General features: G+C 44.0%; 1 protein-coding gene across 1 annotated transcript; it reads left to right on the top strand.

Moving 5' to 3' along the window:
• The first annotated feature begins 212 nt into the window (after positions 1-212).
• LOC118934399 (uncharacterized protein C2orf78-like) lies at positions 213-8,543 on the top strand. Its single transcript, XM_036929893.2, is given in 4 exon segments — positions 213-835; positions 4,987-5,742; positions 6,563-6,592; positions 6,595-8,543. Coding segments are annotated over 4 exon segments (2,754 nt in total). The 5' UTR covers positions 213-735; the 3' UTR covers positions 8,463-8,543.
• The last annotated feature ends 11,585 nt before the right edge of the window (positions 8,544-20,128 follow it).

Here is a 20,128-nt window from a genome sequence, read left to right as displayed (position 1 = left end):
CCTATAAGGAAGAAATAAGAAAAGCAGAAGAGAGAGAGAGAGAGATGCAAGTGCAACCTGGCTTCGCCCAACGAGCCAAGGGAAGATAGGGTTGTTCAAGGACAGGAAACCATATGGAAAGATCCTTGGACCACATCTTTCCTCACAAGGTGCACTCAACAAATTCATCCAATTCTTGAACCAAGTTACAAAAAGAGCCCCTCAATCCCTTCTTGTGCTCCTAAAAAAGGGCAAGTTCATTAAGCAGATCAACTGATACGATTTCAGAACAAATGTTAAGTGTTCAACCTAAAGGCTGCTCCTTCCTAAGGATATTAATTAACAGCACATATAATTAAAAATGGGTAATATATGTCACAAAATGTATTATAAATAATTATTCATTTTTTATATTAATGAACATCTATAAGAAATCTTGAGATGATTTCCCTAACATAAGATCCTGGGGGGAAAGGGAGGCTATCACACTTGTCCTGTAGGATTCCCCCTTCACAGAGCTCAGCCATTTAGGTGGTGTTTTAGCTCACCTACTACTGCCTCCACCCAATCCTGTCTTCTTGTTGGGAAGCTGACCTCCCTATTGGCTACCTCGTACCTTTAAACTGCCTGCTTGCGACATCATTCTCCCACCAACCTATCACCACCTGTAGAATCTTGGGGTTTCCACGGAGTTGTCTGTAAACAGACTTGGAGCATCGCAAGTGACCAGTGACCAGTAATCTTCGTACTGGACACATGTGCTCTTTGGCTTCAGCCACTCAGACATCCTCTAGCATCTTCTCCTCATCTCTGGGATCTACAGTTGGTGTTTCCTCTTCTTCTCTGACCATGTCAGGTAAGGAAAGAAACTCTTAAGAGATTTTCATTAGGTTTTTTTGCCCCTAAATTGAGTAGCAGGTTTAAAATAGCAAGAAATAATGGGAGAAAGTGTTGAACTAGAAACCTGGAGACCTAGTTTCACTTTTGACTTTGACATTTACTAGCTGTGTGACTTTGGACAAGTCATTGACTCTCCAAGAAAATCTGGTTTTCGCTCCTCTGTTACATTAGGATGGCAGGTTGGTTCTCTCTGGTCCCTTTCTTTTCCAATATTGATCTTTAAGGGCACACCCATGTAGAAAATGAAATCAGGGGCATCTTGAAAGTGTTTCCACAGAAACAGAGAAAACAAGGTGGGTAGAAAACGGGCAGGATACACTGAGATGTGTCTCACCTGTAGTGGCCTCCCTCCACTAGTGTTTCAAATTTACTATGTTGTAATTTAATGATGTTCAAAAAGTGATATCCACACGTTTTGAAGTGTTCTATCTAAACCAGGTGAAAAGAGAAAGTAGGGGGAGAGGACAGAGAGGACTGGACTATTCAAAAGGAAGGAACTGGAAGACTGTTTTCATCAGCACAGGCCAACAGGAACCAAGAGGGTGGAGAAAATATAAGAATGAAGGCAAGCATGGAGCAGCTCTCAAGCAAGAGGAGCAGTTTGAGTGGGATGTTGAAGGGATCAAAGATTTTAAATTAAAGCAGAAGCACAGAGTGAAATCTGCTCAGAGCAGGGCAGAACACAGCTGATCTAAGCAAATGCTTCCATGAGTAGACTCAGAAGGAAAGCCAGGCCAGATAAGGTATATCAGGCATCAGAAAACAGGAGCTTATCAGAAGTCACACACAACTGTTTGTTTTTTTCCCACTGCCTCTCTGAACCACAGACGGCACCTTACAGTTTTGAATATAAACATTTTAGAAGTATGTTTTAGAAATCATGCTTCCTATGAACAAGAAACTAACTCAAGCGGTTATCTAGGAGAGTGAAGGAAACAGAATTTTCACTATTTTATGTCATTCTGATTTTTAAACAACGTACATGTTTTGCCTCTTAAAAATAAAATTAAGTCTTTTAAAAAAATGTTATCTCCTGGCTGGTAATTACAGGTATGCTTTGGTTATGTAACTATACTCCTATTATGTTAATGTGTGTGCGCAATTTAAGTAGTAGCTTAAAACCTATACATGCTGAAGTTACTCTACAAGAAGATATGTCAAAGAAATAATCAATCTTCCCATGTTTTCTTCCGCCTGCTACTTCTACAGCTTTTCTTCTTCCTTCCTAATTACAACCCTTAAATAGAATTCATGCCTCATATCAAATTTACCGAGTATCATAATTCTTCCAAGTGGTAAAGATACCTCAAGACAAATGCTGGGCAAAGAAGCTACAGGGCATAAATATGCAAAGAAATAAAAAGCTAACCATTTCAAACAATAAGGCTTCTCTCTCACTTACCAACTTTACATTTCCCTGTATGGCCCCGGAAGATGACTGGTTAGCCAGAGAAGGGTAAGATTCCTCAAGGGAGGAACAACCTAAGACAGGCACAGTCGCAGGGGGGCCATCACGTGAGAAATTGGGGATCAACAGAGGTGAGGCTTAGAACCTCACCCCCCCTGTTCTGAGAGAAATCTTCTGCATACGTGGATGTTTTATTGCCCTTGTCTAGCTTGGATTAACACATAGTCTACAGGCACACACCTGATCATCTACATTTGCTCTCTTACAACACTAAACTATGTTTTCTACCTTTATCTTGTATCTACCTACCACTTCAGCATTTTATTAAAAATAATAATAATAAAGAGAGAAATGTGGTATCCACATATAAATTAAGTATAAAAATCAAATGAGTATTCATATTTGAACTGTCTGTTCATAGTTCATAATGCATGAGCAAAACCGAAAGTTTCTGTGATGACTGCCCTTGTACTGTTCAACATGTAACTTATTCACTATGTAAGAATTTGTTCTCCATGTAAGAACTTGTTTGTTATGCCTCAGAAGATTGGAGACTGACGAAAATTAGGCTTGGGGTGGATTAATGATTGTGCATGGAGCATTGAGTCCCCTATACAGAATTTTATTGTTGTTAACAACCATTTGATCAATAAATATGAGAGATACCCTCACAAACAAACAAACAAAAAAAGAAAGTACACACTTCCAATTGTAAAATAAATAAGTAACCGGGATGTAATGTATAGCATAAGGAATATAGTCAAAATATTGTAACAACTTGGTATGGTGACAGCTGGTACCTAGAATTATCATGTATATAAATGATGAATCACTATGTTGTACACCTGAAACTAATGTAATGTAATACTGTGTGTCAACTACCCTTCAATAAAAAATAATTATCTACAAAAAAAAAAAAAATGTTATCTCCTAACTTGAATCAGGACTAACTGCTTTTGTGGTAAGTAAGTTCCAAGTCAAGCCTGCTTTTCATCTTTAGCTATTTTCTTCCCAATACAGAAGGCACACTAATAAACAGCCATTATCTGCTTTTACATATTAGCTACTCCTAGAAGGAAAAATCAAGCCCCACGTCTTTAATTCCACATCTATCCAATAAGATTGTGCGGAGTCCTTTGGGTTTTCCTACATTAAAAATAAATAAATTTAATGGTTTTTCTGGGCTTTGGGGATGACACTTTTCTGGATGTTTAAGACGACTGTGATCTAGGTTTTAAGATAAATATTAAAACCTTCATGATTCTTGTTAAGTGTTCTTTTCTCTTATGTTCTTATATTAATTGAAATACATATATTTCTACTAGGCCTGATATCTGTTACGTGCTGGCTACCATTCAGACGGCTATGAAAGGGAATATAATGGAATTCTTTTATACTTAGTATCTTGCTCTCTGCTTTGTAGCAGTTTTTACTGAAATATTTGTCTACAAAAATTGTAGCTCCCTGTACTTGCACATTCATCGCCTTTTGCTGCTATCTATGCAACTTTTACTGATTTTATCTTCTCTGTCTGAATGTACTGTCTAGGGATTCATTGAAAATCACTTTCTACTGGGGGCTGTTCTTTTGGCTGGCAGTGCTCACTAACATACAGGGGGCTATATTCACTTTCATAGTATTGCACATAAGACACAGAACTCCACTTATTAGTCAACTTATGCTTTAATGCTTGCTCCATTACATACCCCCGTTTTCAGTAGTATCTCTATACATCTTTTTAGTTTTGTGATACATGTTTTTCATAATTTTTCTCATTATCTTTAAAGAACTTATTACATTTTCCTCTATATAAATCATACATAATATATCACTTTTACACATGTGTGATTTATTACTGTCATTATTGTTACTATTATAACCACTTTACACATGAATAACCTGAAGCTGACAGAGAGAAAAAGCAACTCTTTTCTCTCAAAAAGCACTTTTTGAGAAACTCACCCTCAGGTAGTCATTTTGATGGAGGATCAGAACCTGGCTTGAAGAAGGTAAGAATGGACCCTTCAATTTACCAGCTGGACTAAGCTATACGTGAACGCTGGGTAAGAGCATGTGAACTGCACAAGCAAAAGGAGACACTGGGGATTACAATGGGAGCAGCTGTGCTATTTTCCAATGGACAAAAACAAAAAAAAAGTCCATATGGAAAGTTCTACTTCTCCTGGTTTCTGGCAGCGCGATGCTCAGAGCAGAGTCCTGGCAAGGAAGTCAGGATACTTAGGGTCCCGCAACCTGGTAATGACACTACCAGAATGGGAGAACTTGAACAAGCCCATCTGACCTCTCTAAGCCTCAGTTTCCTCACTTGTAACACAGGAGTGTTAGTAGTTCTTGAGGGACCTCCCACTTCTAAAATGCTTCAATTCTAGGAAATAGCACGGGAGAAGATACTAATGCAGGCTCACAGGGAAGAAGGGCGGGGGGAAGGATGCTTCTAGCCTAGAGAACCATTAGGAACCCCTCTCCTGGGTCTGCTGCACATCTGCCCAAGCTAGGAGCACGGGCAGTGAGTCCCGAAGGGTACCGGACGGCTCCGGCACCGAGAACCATCAGAAGCGGACTGGATCTTGCTATCTCCAGTGAGTTGGTATTAGAGTCTTCCTGACAGCAGCGACCTTAAGGTAATGCTACTCCTCCAACAGAGAATTTTCAACCGCTCTGATTTTTTTCCCCTACAGAAAATTTCCAAAATCCATCTTTACTTGGAACTCCAAGCTCTCTGCAGCTCTCTCTTCCCATGGGGAGCCATGCGGCTTCTTCCTGAACAGGAAGTGTCTGCAACTTCCCCAGGGTCTCTGCTCCCAACGCCAGTTCGACATGGCTGCTGCCATCAGCCTCTGGCATCTCTTTCCAGCCACTCATGGGTAGTGCCTACCTTTACCAACATTCTCGCACAATCATGTTGTCTGGAGTTACTGGCCAGAGCCAGATCTCCACTTCAGCTGCTTCCTACCCATGTGGTTTTGAGTGGGACGTCACAGGAAGCACGGAAAAGAAGTCCTCTTCCCTTGGAGACCTCACTGAGACTGTCACTGACCAGAACACAGCCATGTCCATGGCGGCCCAATACGATAAAGCTTCAGATGCCAGTAACATGGTCCCTCTGTATCCATCACTTTCTGCCAGCCTTGTTCAGGGAACACCATCTCACATGCCAATTCGGGGACATAGCCTGTCACTTCTGTACCAGCAAGGGAGCCGTGTATGTTATTACAATCAAGGCACACCGGGGCCTCTGCTATCTGGAGGACGTGGCCCCTGCCTGCAGCCCTATGGCTCTGTGTCTCATATGGGAAGGAGGGCCTCTGCCCCTCAACCAGGAATGGTGACGGCGCTAAAGGAGGTTCAGCCCGCAGATACCCTACCACCAGGCTCCACATCTGGAATCTACTACTCTGCGTCTGCTCCACCCATCACAGAGCCACGTTTTCAAGGTGAGGGCAGAACAGCAAGTAGGGAGAGGAATAAGGTGAGAATTCAAAAGAAAGGTCCAAGTTCTCTGCAGCTCTACAGATAGTCAGAGTTTAAGTCCTGAGACTTTAGTAACCACCACTCTCAGTGCTCTTCATTTTCAGACCTAATAGAGGTGGGAAGGCAGGACGCCGTAACGGCCGTCTATGCCACAGGCACATAAAACCCAAGAGCGTACCAAGGGATACCGTGCTTTTCACTGCCCCAGCCGATCAGTCCCCCCATATACTCCCACACTGCAAAGAACTCCCTTTTCCTCATCTATTCCTGATGTTTGGAAGGCATTTATTTCACTTACTGTGCTAGTACCAGTTTAACTTTCCCTCACTTCCTTAACTGACACCAGGATTTAAGACCTTGTGTTTTGGCATCTTGTCCAAAGCAAGCAGGCTATGCATCTGTCCCTGCTTATATAGTTCGTCAGGAAGGGCTCCATTCTCTCTTTTAGTCTATGGGGTGAGTTGTTCTTAACTTCTCAGGAAAGCGGAGAGGATTGAAGACTAAGCCTTGTAAAACATTTCATACTTTAAAAATCACTTTTACCTTTTATTTGACTTAAAAAAACCCTACCAAGTACAAAGGAAACCAAGCAACAGTGACATCGAGTGATCACCAGTAAGAGCTAGAACAGTTGCCTCCTCTATCTCCTAGCACAGGGTGCTGCCCATGATGCTTAAGAACTAGGGCAAAAGTCTGATCCGTGTTGAACAGTGCATGATTGCTGTGCGGTGTCTAGCAGCACCTCACTTACCAAAGACTGACTTCTTCCTTGTTCCTTGGTAGTGATGGAGACTTCGCTGGGGACGGAGACTTCCCTGGTTTGCAGCCTCCAAGCCAGACATTTTGTCTGCCGCAAGGTCCAGAATTCCCCAAGACCTGCAGCAGCGGACATATCCAGACACTGGAGGGTAACCCACCACCTGAGGCTGGGGGCATTTCAGTGACAGCTTCAGTCCAGAGTTCCAGTGATCCCTCGGCGCTTCCTCCAGCTAGAAATGAGGAACAAACGGAGAACAACAGTTTTGACGATTTTAAAGCCAAGCCTTCAAAGCCTCTGGATGCCTCCCAGATCCCCACAGAAGACCAAGACGATGCACTCCTCCCTTTACAAATCCCTGGTATTCACCGGCTCCTGGCCTGCATTCATCCCCTTGGCCAAGAGAGGCAGCCTGGTTATGAAGACACTGACCTGGGAAACAACAGCCTGAGCCGTGAGGACCAAGGGACACTTGGAAACGAGGCTGAATCGAGTGGCGGTTTTCCTAACATTGCCGCCCTGGTGGAGGACAGTCACCTCCCTCAGCTCTTCAGCTCCTTGAAAGACCTCGATCGGCCCAAAGGTCCCAAGGTGGTCAAAGCCAAAGATACCAGAGCCATCGACTCAAACCAGCTGCGGGAGAGGTCACGTACCAAAAAGGGGTTCTCTGGTCAAGCCAGGAAGACCAAACATAAGGCCTCTGAGCCTCTCAGTGCTGCTCCCAAGGCCAAAATCCAGCCAAAGGACCCGGAGGGTCTCTTAGGGGGAGACGTGAGCATCTGCAATGCTGCAGATGGTGACAAGGCCCCTAACCGCAAATCTGCAAAAGCTGCATCAGGCGGGACCAGCAAAGCTAAGAGCCGTGAACAGGAGAAGACCAAAACAACCAGAAAAAGCAACTCCAAGAAAGCTGCAGAGGGTAAGCAGTCCGGGAGCAGAGTCAGGGCAGAGGAAAAGGCAACCATTCCCAGGATGAAGCGCAAGAAAAATCAACCTGAGCTCAGCCAAGAGAACTTTAAAAAACCTCGAAGCACCCTAGGCATGCACATGCTGGAGTCTGTGCAGGTTTTTCATGCACTGGGGAAGAAGACTGATAAGGAAACTGGATTCTCTTCTTCCCAGGCCTTGGGAAATTCAAGGAACCCCAAAGACCCCCAGCCACCCCTGGGCAGCAAACCGTGCCTGAATACTCTACAACAGGGTAAAGGTCTTGAGGAAACTCATGCCAAAGCCCAGAAACCAGACGGCAGCGTCAAAAAAGAGTGTCCATCTCCATCCCAGGATGAACGGCCACCAGCTGGGAAGGTCACGTTGGTGCCCCTGCCTTTTCTGAGTGAGGACAAGCCTCAAGCTCATCGAGTTCCTCGGAGGCCACAGTCTCTGGCCTCACGCCGGCCAGCTGTGGCTTCCTCTACCCGGCCTGGATCTACTGACGCCGCTCAACCTACTGCAGTCGGTTCGTCCCGGCAAGCACGTGCATCTTTGACGGGTCCTGCCTGCTCGTCTCTGGGTCCAGCCTTGACCAACTCAACCCAACCAGACCTGACCAACTCTACCCAGCCCGGGGTCACCCGGTCTGCTGCTGCTACACCTGCACCCTGCAGAACATCATCTTGCACTTCCCTCCAGCAGGAGCCCCTTCCCACTGCTGTGCCCCAGCACCAGCCTCCACCCAAGCCTCAAACCCAGCTTCCACCCCAAGAATCCTGCTTCCAACCATGTCCATGGAGGAAACCCGGTATTTCTGGGCCAGTAATGTCAAAGCCCATCACAGAGGAGCAGAGGCCAGAGCGGGAGGCTATGAAGAGGCGGGCTCAACGAGAGCGGGAGGATGCTGCCAAATACCCCTTTGCGGGGAAAGTACAGTTTTTCATCGAGAGGGAAAAGGAAATGGAAATTGCTGACTACTATGGCTACGTAATGTAAGAGCTCATAGGATTGTTGGTGCTACTTTGGTCACCAGCTGTAGATAGGCAGATAATAAGTTTCCACACATAGATAGATAGACATAAGTTTCCACATGTAGATAGACAGATATGTTTCCACACATAGACAGACATGTTTCCAGGCATAGATAGATAGATATGTTTCCACATGTAGACAGATAGATATAAGTTTCCACACATAGACAGATAGATAAAAGTTTCCCTATTTATTCTGATAGATTTTTAAAAAATGGATGTAATAGAATTAATAGATGAGTAACAAAGCAGCCTTTTGAGTTTTGATATGCTTTCAACCGTGGTTTCTCTTTGGTGGGAGTGGGGATGAAAGCCTGTATGAGAAAGACAGACCTGCAAGGCGGACGGCACGTCAGGGAAAAGGGATTAGAACTGGGGAGGGAGGAAGGAACTCGGCCCAGGGTCAGGAAGGACAAAGGGGGAGAGAGGTTACAGGTTTATAAAAAGGAGCCGGCGTGCAGGACATGGCAGAAGTAAGAAGCGCATCAGGGCTAAGGGTCGGGGTTAACCTTCGAACAGTTGAAGATGTCAGGAGATGCGTCTAGGTCGTCGACCAGGAGAAATGTAAAAAGTCTCTCATGAGGGCTGACATCATGTCTCATGACCACCAGGTAAGTATTTTAGAAAACAAGGGATTCAGGACACAACTCCAAAACATCTAATCATCGGGGAAGTGCAAATTAAAACCACAGTGATCTATCACTTCACACCAGTAAGGGTTGCCAACATCCAGAAGACAAGCAACCACAAATGTGGCGAGGAGGTGCAGGAAGGGGAACCCTCCTACACAAACAGCCACTTGACCCAGGAGTCCCACTCCTAGGAATTTACCCAAAGAAAACAAGTTCTCAGAATCAAAAAGACATATGCATGCCTATGTTTACTGCAGCACTATTTACAATAGCCAAGATATGCAAGCAACCTCAAGTGACCATCAGTAGATGGATAAAGAAGACGTGGTACACACACACACACACACACACACACACACACACACACACACACACACACACACACAATGGAATACTATTCAGGCGTAAGAAAGAAACAAATCCTACCATTTGCAACAATATGGATGGATGGTTCTAGAGGGTATTACGCTCAGTGAAATAAGTCAGGCAGAGAAAGACAAATACCAAATGATTTCCCTCATTTGTGGACTAGAACAACGAAGCAAAACTGAAGGAACAAAACGGCACTGGACTCACAGACCACAGGAAGGGACTAGCGATTACCAAAGGCGAGGTGTGGGGAAGGGTGTGTGGTGGGGAGGGAGGAGGGGATTGAGGGGTATTATGAGTAGTACACATAGTGTGGGGGGGATCATGGGGAAGACAGTGTAGCACAGAGAAGACAAGTAGTGACTCTGTGGCATCTTACTAGACTGATGGACAGTGACTGCAATGGGGTATGGGTGGGGACTCAATAATATGGGTGAATGTAGTATCCACATTGGTTTTAACTTTTTTCATTTTTTTCATTTTTTTATTAAGGTATCGAGATACACTCTTAAGGAAGTGTATCTCAACGATACCTTAATTTAAAAATGTAAAAACAATTAATTAAAAAGAAATTAAGTAAGGAAGTAGGTCGTACTTATATGAACTCCATTTCAGGATACTAAAGGGGCATTACAACGTATTTGCTACAAAAAAGGGAAAATGGGGTGTGACAGGGTTGAGAACCAGTGTTCTACATGGTGCATGTGGATTTCGGAAAGAATATTGCTTACCTTTTTCAAAGGAACTTTTGACAGCGATGAAACGAGTCCCTGGCATGTGCTGTCCAATTGGGATACAGTCTTTCCACCTGTTAATACATTTTCTTGTTAGACAATTTTTAGGTCAGCCAGTCTCTCTGCATAGACTGAAGTCTCCTTGAAAATGAAAAGCAGAACCCAAAAGTAGGTCCTCTCTTCTCCCTACTCTGCACTTTGCTGCTCCACTTATTCAATCAACCCCACTTGGTATCAATCTATACTCCCCCTTCTGCCTGCTTCCCCATCTTGAAAACAGACAAGGCAACAGAACAGTGCAAAGGGCTCCACAAATAAGACACATCTGAGACCACAGGTGGCCAGAACTCCTGCGTCCCCAATAAAATCTAGCCCAGTCCTGAACACTAAGGTGTCACTGATACACACATGTTGACTGAAACCGTTTACGTCCAATTCTTCCACTTTACACTCTATTTTTGGTCCTAACACAACCGATGCCATCAAATGCAATCAGTAGTGAACTTCAAGTTCGTATTTTAAAAGAAAACCTGATAAAAAGGGGGCCGTGAACTTCACTTAATAAGGCTAGGAGTGACAGTAAAAAGGTATTATTTGAGCTGCCTTCAGTAGGATTCATAGAGAATCAAGTAAGGTTAGTTCAGCATTTCTGAAGTATACAAAGTGAGGGCAAAAGTTGACGCAAGATGCGTCTGGGCAAAGAGAAGGGATTCTAGACCACGCAGAGTCTTAATAAGAGACCACGGAAAAGAGTTTGTTTTTATTCTTAAAGCACTGTTTTTCTGCGATATTTAGGAGAACGTTCCAAGTTGCCTATTAAAAAAAATGTCTCATGTGAAGAATGGACTGGAAGGAAACAGGGATCGATAAATATATACACTCATCAGGACCTAGAAGCAATAGAGCAGGCAAGTTCTGTATTAGGATTCTGACGGAGGAGAGAGGACAGATTCAAAAGCCATTCAGGACATAAAACGAAGGGGACATGGTGAGGTGTGACATGGAGGAAAGCAAGGTCTCAAGGAAGAAGAGTTCACTGAACACAAAAGCAAAGCCTCAAAATTAATCACTGGAATATACGGAGGCCGATTTCTCAAATGAGACCGGTTAGAAAGCAACAGGATGCCCTTGGCCATTCCTGGGAACAGCACACAATTTTTCGGTGAGAACTTTGGTTGTACTAGTGGGATTTTTAATTCAACCTTTGCTCTTCTTAGTCCTCTTTTCTGTGCAAAAATAGCACAGCTTGAGGAATGCGAGGGACCCCATTTTGGTAAGTAAGGGGTATCCCCGACACTGACAGGCCCATCTTAAAGGGCAGTACCTCTCTATTTCACCGGGGGAACCATGGCCCGCGCCTCGCTTTTACAAGGATGGGGAGAAATAAAAAAAACCAGGCTGTCCACGTCACCTCCTGTGAGCGGAGCAGCGAGAGCGTCACAGCCTCCCGGGAAGAGGCGGGCGGGCCACGCGCGGCGGCGACAACGCTCAGGCAGCTACCGAGGAGCAGGAGCTGCGGGCAGGACGGGCCCGCACCGGGCCGAGGCTGCTTACCTTTCGGGGGCGTGGCCTCCACCCTTTTCCTCTTGCCGGAGGGCCGTCCAGAGAAGACGCGTCTCTGGCCCCAGTGCTGGCGGGCATGATGCCGTTGGCTCCTCTGCGCCCCAAGATGCTGCCCGCGCAACGCCGAGAGCGACAGAGCCGCCGGGCCGGCGCCCTCGGCGAGAACTGGATTTCCCACGGGAAGACCACGCCGCAGCGCCTCGGCTCCTGCTGCTGCGCATGCGGCACGGCTCACCGTGCTGTCGTCCCCGCGCCGGCCGACGGGATTCTGGAGGCTACAGCGCCCTCGTCAGCCGGCGGTGGGTAGCGCACGTCGATGAGCCTGCAAACCCCTCAGAATCCAAACAGCCCACAGGTCACGGATGGAAGCACAGTGACATCCCGCCCCTCCGATTCCTTGCGCGGTTCTTCGCTCAGTTTTCAAGGGCCTACACTCTCTTTTGCTGTACATGTCTTTTTTTCTTCTTAAGCTTAAATTGATTTTTTTTGGTTTCAGTGATTGTATATGTATTTAAATATATAAGTACCTACTTGTACATATATGCGTGTCCTCTATTTTATATAAAAGCACCACACTAGATACATATATTCTTCAATCTATCTTAGATGCTGATTTTCCTGGTCAATTTATGCAAACAGCCTTTCTATTCTTTCTAATGGCTGCAAAGTACTCCACTGATCATAAGTACCACCATTTACATAATCTGCCCAATACTGATTAACTTTCAGTTGTTTTCAATTTTCTGTCCTCCTTAAAGACAGGCTGCAATGTGAACATCCCTACACGTGTATACAATTATAACTAAATTCCTAGTACAATAGCTGGAATGAAGGATATACAAACTTAAAATTTTACGAGACACTGCCTAACTACTCTCCAAAAATATTGTATCAACCTACCTTCCCACTCCTAGCGAAACCTCTTTTGGGTTCCTGTCATGTGCCAGGTGTCACGTTAGAGGTGGACAAGTATGTATTTACATTTTAGAAAGTATCAAGAAATAACAGAGCAGTAAGAATGAAGCTTGAGTCTGAAATCTGCGCACAGTAGCAGGCATAAGGATCTGTACTTGTTAGAAAAACTCTGAATTCTGCCACAGCGGGACACACAGTACACCTGAAGGCAGAGTAGAGTACTAAATGCCAGCTTAAACCATAGGAAATTATAATACTGAATTTCTTTTCTAATTTCTGAAAGCACCTTACATACACTATTACTGTTCTTTGCAACCATTAAGAGCTGGGAAAACAGTCAGCGAAGTCAGAGTTACTAATGAATCAATGAATCAATGAATCAATGAATGAATGGTAAAAAGACCACTAGCTTTAACATTGCTGGGACAGTCATATTCTGACCTAGTTTAAATCCACAAGCATGTACAATTTTAATTATAGTAATTAAAGGGGTCAATGTTAGTAAATTGCTATTTGGAAAAGGAAGAGACATAAATTAGCCTAGCATGGTTTGCAAAGTTACAATTAGGCAATTCAAATTTGGTGCTAAATATTCTTCTAGAATTCATGAAAAGATACCCTTTTAGAATATAATAATAAAATATTATAATTCATGAAAAAAATAACCAATAGGCATGTACAGCCAAAAAGAACAAATGGTACAAATATCTACAGACATGAAAATATACAAACTGTGACATAAATCCATAAGAAACCAGAAAACCTGTATTGATCCTGCACTTGCAGTTTGCTAAAAGACAAAGCTTGAAGTAGAAGCAAACTCAGTTACAGCTGACACAAGAAAATTCAGACTGAGGCGTAACAGGGTTTCCAGAAAGGATGAGAACTGATAAAGATTGGGTCTTTGGATGGGACTGCATTCAACATGAGGTAAAACAACGCCTTAATAGGTATGCAGTGGAATGGAAAATATAGGAATAAGGGATATCTGGAGCACTGAACAACCAGATAATTGACACTAACAAAATCTGTTGGTATCTGGTAGGGCACCCAGGTACCAAACCCCAGGGGTTTAAGGGATTCCAGGCTTTAATCAAATCAAAATGACAATGGAGAGAGTAAGGAAGAGCCTCAGGGGTGGATGAACTTGTTCTGTTATATACCAAGACACTCCCAGTTATCCCAAAGAGTAAGAAATACAGGAGGTGGGCCTCTGGGATAAGACAATACATAACCATAAAAATAAGTCTTTAGGTCAGGGTAGGGCTTAATCCTAAGGCAGAGGCCAGAGCAAAGGCTATTAAGAGGCTGGCTCAACAAGAATGTGGGAATGCTGCCAAATACACCTTTACGGGGAAAGTACAGTTTATCATTGAGAGGGAAAAGGAAATGGAAGTTGCTGACTACTATGGCTACATAATGTAAGAGCTCATAGGAGTGTTGGTGCCACTTTGGTTACCAGCTGGAGAAAGATAGATATGTTTCCACACATACATAGATATAAGTATCCAGACGTAGATAGATATATGTAAGATTCCACACGTAGCTGGATATAAGTTTCCACATGAATATAAATTGATATGTTTCTCTATATATTCTGATAGATTTTAAAACAATAAATGTAATAGAATTAATTGATGAGTAACAAAGAAACCTTTTGAGTTTTGATTTGCTTTCAACTTTGGTTTCTCTTTAGTGGGAGTGGAAATGAAAAAGCCTGTATGAGAAACACAGACCTGCAAGGTGGACAGCACATCAGGGAAAAGGGATAAGAACTGGGGAGGGAGGAAAGAAATCGGCCCAGGGTCAGGAAGGCCAAAGGGGGGAGAGAGGTTACAGGTTTATAAAAAGAAGCCAGCCTGTGGGAAATGGCAGAAGTAAGAAACACATCAGGGCTAAGAATCAAGGTTAACCTTTGAATAGTTGAAGATGTCAGGAGATATGTCTAGGTTGACCAGCAGAAATGCAAAAAGTCTCTCATGAGGGCTGACATCATGTCTCATGACTGAAAGGTAAGTATTTTAGAAAACAAGGAATTCAGGACACAACTCCAAAACTTTGGGCTGCCTAATCCATATATGATTATGGCCGGGAGAGGTGAGTACAAATCATAGAGGAATCTGCCAGATGAATGGCAGGGCCTCAGAGCTATCCTGGCGGTAGCTAATGACAGGAGCTGAGCCCCATGAATTGCTGCAGCAGGAGGCCCACCCAGAGCAGGGCCTGGGATTTAATCACCATTTACTCAACACCTGCACACCAGGTCCGAGAGCACACTACTGTCTGTGTCACTGTGCCACTTCACTAGTGAGGTTCAGCCATGGACTGAGGTCACATTGCATGGGGAGTGCAAGGCCTCAATTTGAGGCCTATATGCCTCCGAAGTCCTTGGTGTTTCACATGCCCTTAGGCGGCCAACCTGGCTTTCAGAGCAGGGCACCCGGAGCTTCACGGTGGACCAGATGAAAGTTTGGGATGGGCCTAAATGTTGACTTGACAGGAACAGTCCTCCTCTCAACCCTGGCACATGCAGTCTGTTCTAAACATCACTAACCACCTAAGCTCACAAGAAATATCTCCCTGGAAGCATCCACTTCTTCCAGGTGTGAGCGATGGGAGTGTGTGTGTGCTGGGTTGCCCTGCCACCCACTGGAGGCCCAAAGCTCAGGATGGTCCAGAGGCGGCTACTTAGGGAGGGTGCGGGACTAGACAGGAAAGGGAATGGAGTGGGGAGAGGGGGAGAGGAGAACAGCAGGTAATCACCCTGGGAAAATCGGTAATTTACATTATAAAAGTTATTGAGATATAATTCACATACCATAAAATTCACCTCTAGAGACTTGAGTAAAATCAGTGGCACTCAGCACATTCACAAGCTTGTGCAACCGTCATCATTACCTAACCCATAGCATTTTCATCATTCCCCAAAGAACCCCTCTTACACATTAGCAGGCACTCCTCATTCCCTCCTCTCTGCACACCCTGGCAGTCTCTACTCTGTTTTCTCTGTGTGGATTTGCTTGTATGGACATTTCATATATATGAAGCAATACAGTATGTGACTTTTGTGTCTGGCTTCTTTCATTAGCCTCATGTTTTCAAAATTCATCCATGTTGTACCATATGTCAGTCGTTCATTCCTTTTTATGACTCTATAATACCCTATTGTGTGGCTCTACCATATTTGTTTATCCATTCATCTGCTGATGAACATTTGGGTTGTTTACACTAGTAAAATACATTTATTGAGAGTTTATTCTGTGCCAGGCAACACCAGGCTAAGTTATTCACCCCATTTCACAGATGAGATAAGCCTGGAGAGCGTGGAGGATTTGCCCAAGTTTGAACTGGTAACAGAAGGAGCTGGGGTTTGAACTCAGGCATCAGACTTGAGAGGTAATAGATTTGTGTGATAGAGCATCAGAAAGTTACAAAAGGGAATCAATGGAAATTCACCCTTTTCCCCACGTTCCTCAGCCACCCATTTCCCTGCTTCCTTAGAGAGACATCGACTTTTGCCACACTGTGGATCCTTCCTGTGAAACTTTTTATACCCTAACATGTGTGTATCACAACTTACTGACTGACTTACAGTCCCACTGATTTGAAATGTCACTTTATGGTATACTAAATTCTTGCATGTATTTGCATTACTCTTTTCAGAATTGTCCTTTTTTTGCAAATCCTTTTAGATTGCCATTTCCTTAAAAGTCTTTTTGTCATCTTTTTTTTTTTAAACATTTCCTCCCTTTATTGTTTGTTTCTCTCAGGTATTATCCATTATGTTCATTCATTCTTGCATTATTTTTAATTTAGCCTTCAATTCTGAAAATTTTTTAAATGTTTAAATTCAGTCCTGAGTTCTATCATCTTGTCGAATTCTGATTTATCTTCTTCTTTCATTTTTTTTATGGCAAAATCTACATAACACAAAATTTACCATTTTAACCATTTTAAAGTGTACAATAGTGGCATTAAGTACTGTCACAAGATTGTGCTACCATCACCACTGTCCAAATTTAAAATAATTATGTCAAGAGATGGAGCAGCACTGCAGAAGGATGGGAGGCAGCAGCAGAGTTTTTGAATCCCTACAAACCCTCTCACGGAAATAGGTCAAGCAATACCAAACATTCCTGGGTAGCAGTTATTGTTTCCAGAACTTCTTCATCATCGCAAACAGTAACGCTGTGCCCATTAAATTAAAAAACAAATTTTTTAAGTAAGAAAACATGGTGGCTTGCTTTCTGAGGTTTCCTGGCTCTGCTCTCCTCCCCAGCTTTAATCAAGACATTTCCCTTTGTGTCAGGTGTTCCTCCGAGAAGCTTCTCCTCTGTGTGGGCCACAGGCTGGAAAGGAGCTCTGGCCGCTCAGGTTCGAGATGTAGAGGGGCTGGACTACTCCAGCTCTGCGGACTCTGTCCTGGGTCCCTTGGACTTAACTCACTCTGCCGTTGGGGAAACCTCCCCTAGTCTCTGCTGCTCTTCTCACATTGGCCCACAGAGCTTCCCAGTGACCACCTGCTGGCTCTTTGTAGGCCTCCTGCCCTCATGCCCATCCTCCCGTCTGCCACTTCTTCTGGAGCAGACACCGAGGCTCCAGGTAGGTCTGTGGCTGGTGGTGGTGGTCAGCCCCACCCTCATGTTTGGGATTCCTGGTTTCATGGTAAGTGCTGCCCATGGGTGTTGGGTTTTGGTGGATCAATTTCCATGGGATGGTTTGGGGGGATTCAAAACCTATGCCCCTGATTCCATCTTTCTGGAATTCTACTCCATCATTTGACATACTTATTTCACACTGGAGGCCCTGTGAGTTTCAGTCCCCCAAAGCAGAGCTCCTCGTGCCCTCTCCTGTTAGGACTCTGGGTCAGATGAGGCTTTCTGAGTCTCCTCTGTCTTACATGGCACCTCATGTCTGCATTTGCTCAGTCCATGTTTTGAAGAAGTCGAAACACAACAACATAACTAGCTCAAGAGTGGAGGGACATCTGGCCACCACAAGTGGTGGCATAAACCTGTGGGCATATGGGGGGTCTGGAAAAAACTGTGTCTTTGCCCTCCCTCTTTTCTGTCTCCTTGTATCTACTTTCCTAAACATGTACAATATGGAATCTCCAATCTGTCTTCCTGCCCAGCAAAAAACCTGGTCCGTGTTCAGTTTTCTTCATGTCAGTTCATGGTAATCCTTTTTTGAAATTGCTCAGGCCACAAACATTTAAAGTCATTTGACTTCTCTCTCTCCCTCCCAACCACACATCCAGAACATCAGCAAATTCCATCTGCCTGACCTTCCAATTATTCCCAGAACTTTCCCACATCCTATCACTTTGCTCCCCATCCTCTCTAGTTCACGCCCCCATCGTTTTCTACCTGAACTACTGGGAGAGCCTCTTACCTCAGAGGTTCCCAACTTTCTAGATTCACAGAGCCTTTGGTGTCTCACCTCTAGGCTAAAAGAAATACTTTATAATTCCATTTATTAAGTAGTTAGCTGCCAACAGCTAACAAGTATTTTTTCTTGTAGTAGGCTGGGTAATGGCCACCCAAAGAGATCAGGTCCTAATCTCTGAAAACTGTAATATCACTACCTTATTTAGAAAAAGGGTTTTTGCATCTTGATTAAATTAAGGATCTTGAGATGGGAAAGTTATCCTCGATTATTAGGATGACCCCTAAATGCAACCACATGTCCTTATGAAATGGAGGCAGAAGTAAATCTGATACAGACAGAAAGGAGAAGGCAGTGTGGTTGTGTAGGCAAAGACTGGAGTGTTGCAGTCACCGGACAAGCAATGCCAGCAGCCACCAGAACCTGGAAGAGGCAAAGAATGAACTCTCCCCCAAGAGCCTGCGGAGGGAGTGCAGCCCTGACCCTGACAACACCTTAATTTTATCCCACTGATACTGATTTCCAACTTCCGGTCTCCAGAATGGTACAGAGTAATTTTTGCTTTTTTAAGTCACCGAGGTGTGGAGATTTGTTGGAGCAGCCACAGGAAACATGCTCCAATAACACAGTACATTATAACAACAACTGAGTAGACATTTGAGAAATAATAATATAAAAGAAAAAATATTTTTATTTCACTCTTAACCCAAATTACCTTGCTAATGAAAAGTGTGTGACTGCTGGGCACTGTACAACTTTCCAAACTTTAGAATTAAATTGAAGTGTCAGCTTCATTTCCTGCTCCACATTGATTTTCAAACAGTACTTGCTTTCTGTTACAGCTACTGCCAAAAACCCACTTCACAAAAATATGACAGCACTGAAAGGACAATAGCATGATTTTATGTTCAGTCTATAAACTACTGAACCAGCTAGAAGCTCACATGGTATCTGACAGATGGCAAGTATTGTGTGAACCCTTCAAGATTTTGAAGTATCCGGTGGTATTCATCCTGGTGAATTTGCTGGGGTGTCCTGAGGGCCTCCCCAAAGTGTACCCTGTGAACTACAGTCCTAACTGGCTTCCCTGTTCCCACCCTTGCCTCTCTAAAATTTGTCACATAGCGACCATAGGGATCCTCTCAAAATGTGAGGCAGATTCTGTTCTGCTTAAACCCTTCCATGGCTCCTCATTTTTCTGAGTCAAAGCCAACATCTCTACAATGGCCTAAAAGGTCAACATTTTCTTCCTTCTGGTGGCTATAAGCCCTCATCCAGAAGGGCTTTGAAACAACAAGAACTGAGTTTTTCTTGCTCACTATTAAACACCTACTGCCTGACACAGATCTAGGAATGTGATAGGTATTCAATAAATACTTGCTTTGTTAATGAAGCTCTAACTGCCTTATAGAGAAGACTTGGTCCCAAGAGCATAAGGCCAGGGTTTTTCATTGTTCATCTCAATTATCACCGTAACTAACTACCCATCCTTGTAATTCATTTTGGTGACAGTGAGGCAACACTTATTTTAACGTCATTTGAACATCCGGCAAACTTTTTCGAGTGTCATCTGGGACCCAGGAGTTCCAGGCACGGGGGCTAGATCTGTGGGCAAGTCAGAAGTAGTTCCTGTCTTCCTGGAGATTACATTCTTGGGGGAATGAGATACAGGGAACAATCCAGACCACAGCTGACTGTGGTAAGAACAATGAAAAGAGCTAAAACAGGACCAGGTGACAGAGGCTGACTGGGTGGCTACTTAGAGTGGGTGGTCGGAGAAGTTATCTTTGAGAAGAGACATGTAAGCAAGACATGAATGACCAGATGGAGCCAGCCAGGTGAAGATCAGGGTAAGGGCATCCCAGGGAGAGGAAAAAACTGTGGAAAGGTCTTGAGTGGAGCAGCAGATGTTCAGACATGTGGCTAGAGAGGAGCAAGCAGGAGGAGAGGGGGTTTAAGGTCACAGAGACAACAGGGACCGAGTCACACTGGAAGCCAGGGTGAGGACTTTTGAATTTTTAATTTCAAGT

Source organism: Manis pentadactyla, chromosome 15, assembly GCF_030020395.1.
Source record: "Manis pentadactyla isolate mManPen7 chromosome 15, mManPen7.hap1, whole genome shotgun sequence".
NCBI lineage: Eukaryota > Metazoa > Chordata > Mammalia > Pholidota > Manidae > Manis > Manis pentadactyla.
The sequence above is the reverse complement of the archived record's forward strand: the minus strand, read 5'-3'. Positions and strand labels throughout refer to the sequence as shown.